Genomic DNA, 1725 nt, shown 5'->3' on the forward strand with positions numbered 1-1725 from the left:
CCCTTCACCACAATCACCGACCTTCGTTGCCCAGATGGGCCCTAATCTTGTGGCTGATCCCAGGGCTCAGCCAGTAGTCCCACTATTGCCCAGCTCCAAGTCTCAGCCCGCTCTGGTAGCCAGCCTTGTTCACAGGGGCAGGCCAACGTGCGGGGCATGGCAGGGCTCAGAGCTGGGGTGGTTTTGCCACGCCCATGGGCTGATGTCATAAAGGGCCTGGGCTTAGCTCTGCAGGGGAACCCCCGCTGCCTTGCCCCACAGTGACAGTGTCCCTCCCCTCCCCCCACCCCTTTCAGTGGAGGTGGCCACCTGTCCCTGAAAGCTGGTACTATGAAAAGGTAAACTTTCTGGGCAGAGCCACGCCCAGAGCCAGCAGAGTCCAGCAAGACCCCTACTGAGGGACCCTCACCAGCTGCTGCCTCCTCCATACTCACCCTAATCACCCGGGCCCCGGTGCCCACTTCACCTTCTCACCCACCTCTGCCCCGGCTCCCCTTCCGTCATGGCTAACTATTACGAAGTGCTGGGGGTGCAGTCGAGCGCCTCCCAGGAGGACATCAAGAAGGCCTACCGCAAGCTGGCCTTGCGCTGGCACCCTGACAAGAATCCAGACAACGAGGAGGAAGCTGAGAAGAAGTTCAAGCAGGTGTCCGAAGCCTACGAGGTCCTGTCCGACTCCAAGAAGCGCTCGGTATATGATCGGGCGGGCTGTGACCACTGGGGTGCTGGTCACAGTACCCCTTACAACAGCCCCTTTGACACCGGCTACACTTTTCGGAACCCCGAGGACATCTTCCGCGAGTTTTTCGGTGGCCTGGACCCCTTCTCCTTTGACTTCTGGGTCTCCCCCTTCAATAGTGACCGTTCCGGCCAGGGCCACGGCCTGAGGAATGCCTTCTCTGCCGGCTTTGGCGAGTTTCCAGCCTTCATGGAGGCCTTCTCGGCTTTTGACACGATGGGCCGCAGCGGGAGTGCCAGCCGCACCACCTTCTCATCTACCTCCTTTGGGGGCTCTGGCAGCTCTGGGTTCAAGTCAGTGGAGTCGTCCACGGAGGTGGCGAACGGACACAAGATCACCACCAAGCGCGTTGTGGAGAACGGGCAGGAGCGTGTGGAGGTCGAAGAGGACGGACAGCTCAAGTCATTGACCATCAATGGCAAGGAGCAGCTCAAACGGGTAGACAACAAGTAACCATGACCACCAGGCCCTGCACCTGCCACCTGGCCACAGCCACTGGCTCATGGTTAATAAATGTGCCAAGTGAGTTCATAAAAACGGCGAGCCTGGTGGTGGGGGTGGCGGGTGTCTAAGCAGACCTGCGCGCATGGGCCCCGCCCAGCGTGAGTGGGTGTGCCTGTGCCTCCCGGCCTTGGGCACCGCCTCCAGATCCCAGCTGTTTCCAGGAGGTGAAGGGGTGCTTCTGCAGGTGATTTATGATCTCTCGTCTGTATCATCTGGGTTGATAAATGCTATAACCATCAATCCATCTCAATCCAACCCCATGCCTCCACACGCACTATTAACTCGAGAGTGGCCACGTCATCCTCACACGCTTCAGTCCCCAACTGCCAGCCCCTGCTCCCCACAGTGATTCCTCACACGTGGTCATTGTGTCAAAGCCTCCATTGCGCCATGTTACCAACCTTGCTTTAAACCTTCAGGCCTCAGGCCTCATCAGGAGGTCCTGCCCATAGTCCTGGTCTCACCTCCCACCAACCCTCACC

The 1725-nt window shown here is 59.2% G+C and overlaps 1 protein-coding gene across 1 annotated transcript; it reads left to right on the forward strand.

Annotated features, from left to right (window-relative positions):
- The first annotated feature begins 502 nt into the window (after positions 1-502).
- On the forward strand, positions 503-1192 carry DNAJB8 (DnaJ heat shock protein family (Hsp40) member B8). The gene has a single exon (XM_066353306.1). It carries the CDS (start codon positions 503-505, stop codon positions 1190-1192), a length of 690 nt encoding a protein of 229 aa, XP_066209403.1.
- The last annotated feature ends 533 nt before the right edge of the window (positions 1193-1725 follow it).

The sequence above is a fragment of the Saccopteryx leptura genome, chromosome 11 (genome assembly GCF_036850995.1).
Source record: "Saccopteryx leptura isolate mSacLep1 chromosome 11, mSacLep1_pri_phased_curated, whole genome shotgun sequence".
In the NCBI taxonomy this organism is placed as follows: Eukaryota; Metazoa; Chordata; class Mammalia; order Chiroptera; family Emballonuridae; genus Saccopteryx; species Saccopteryx leptura.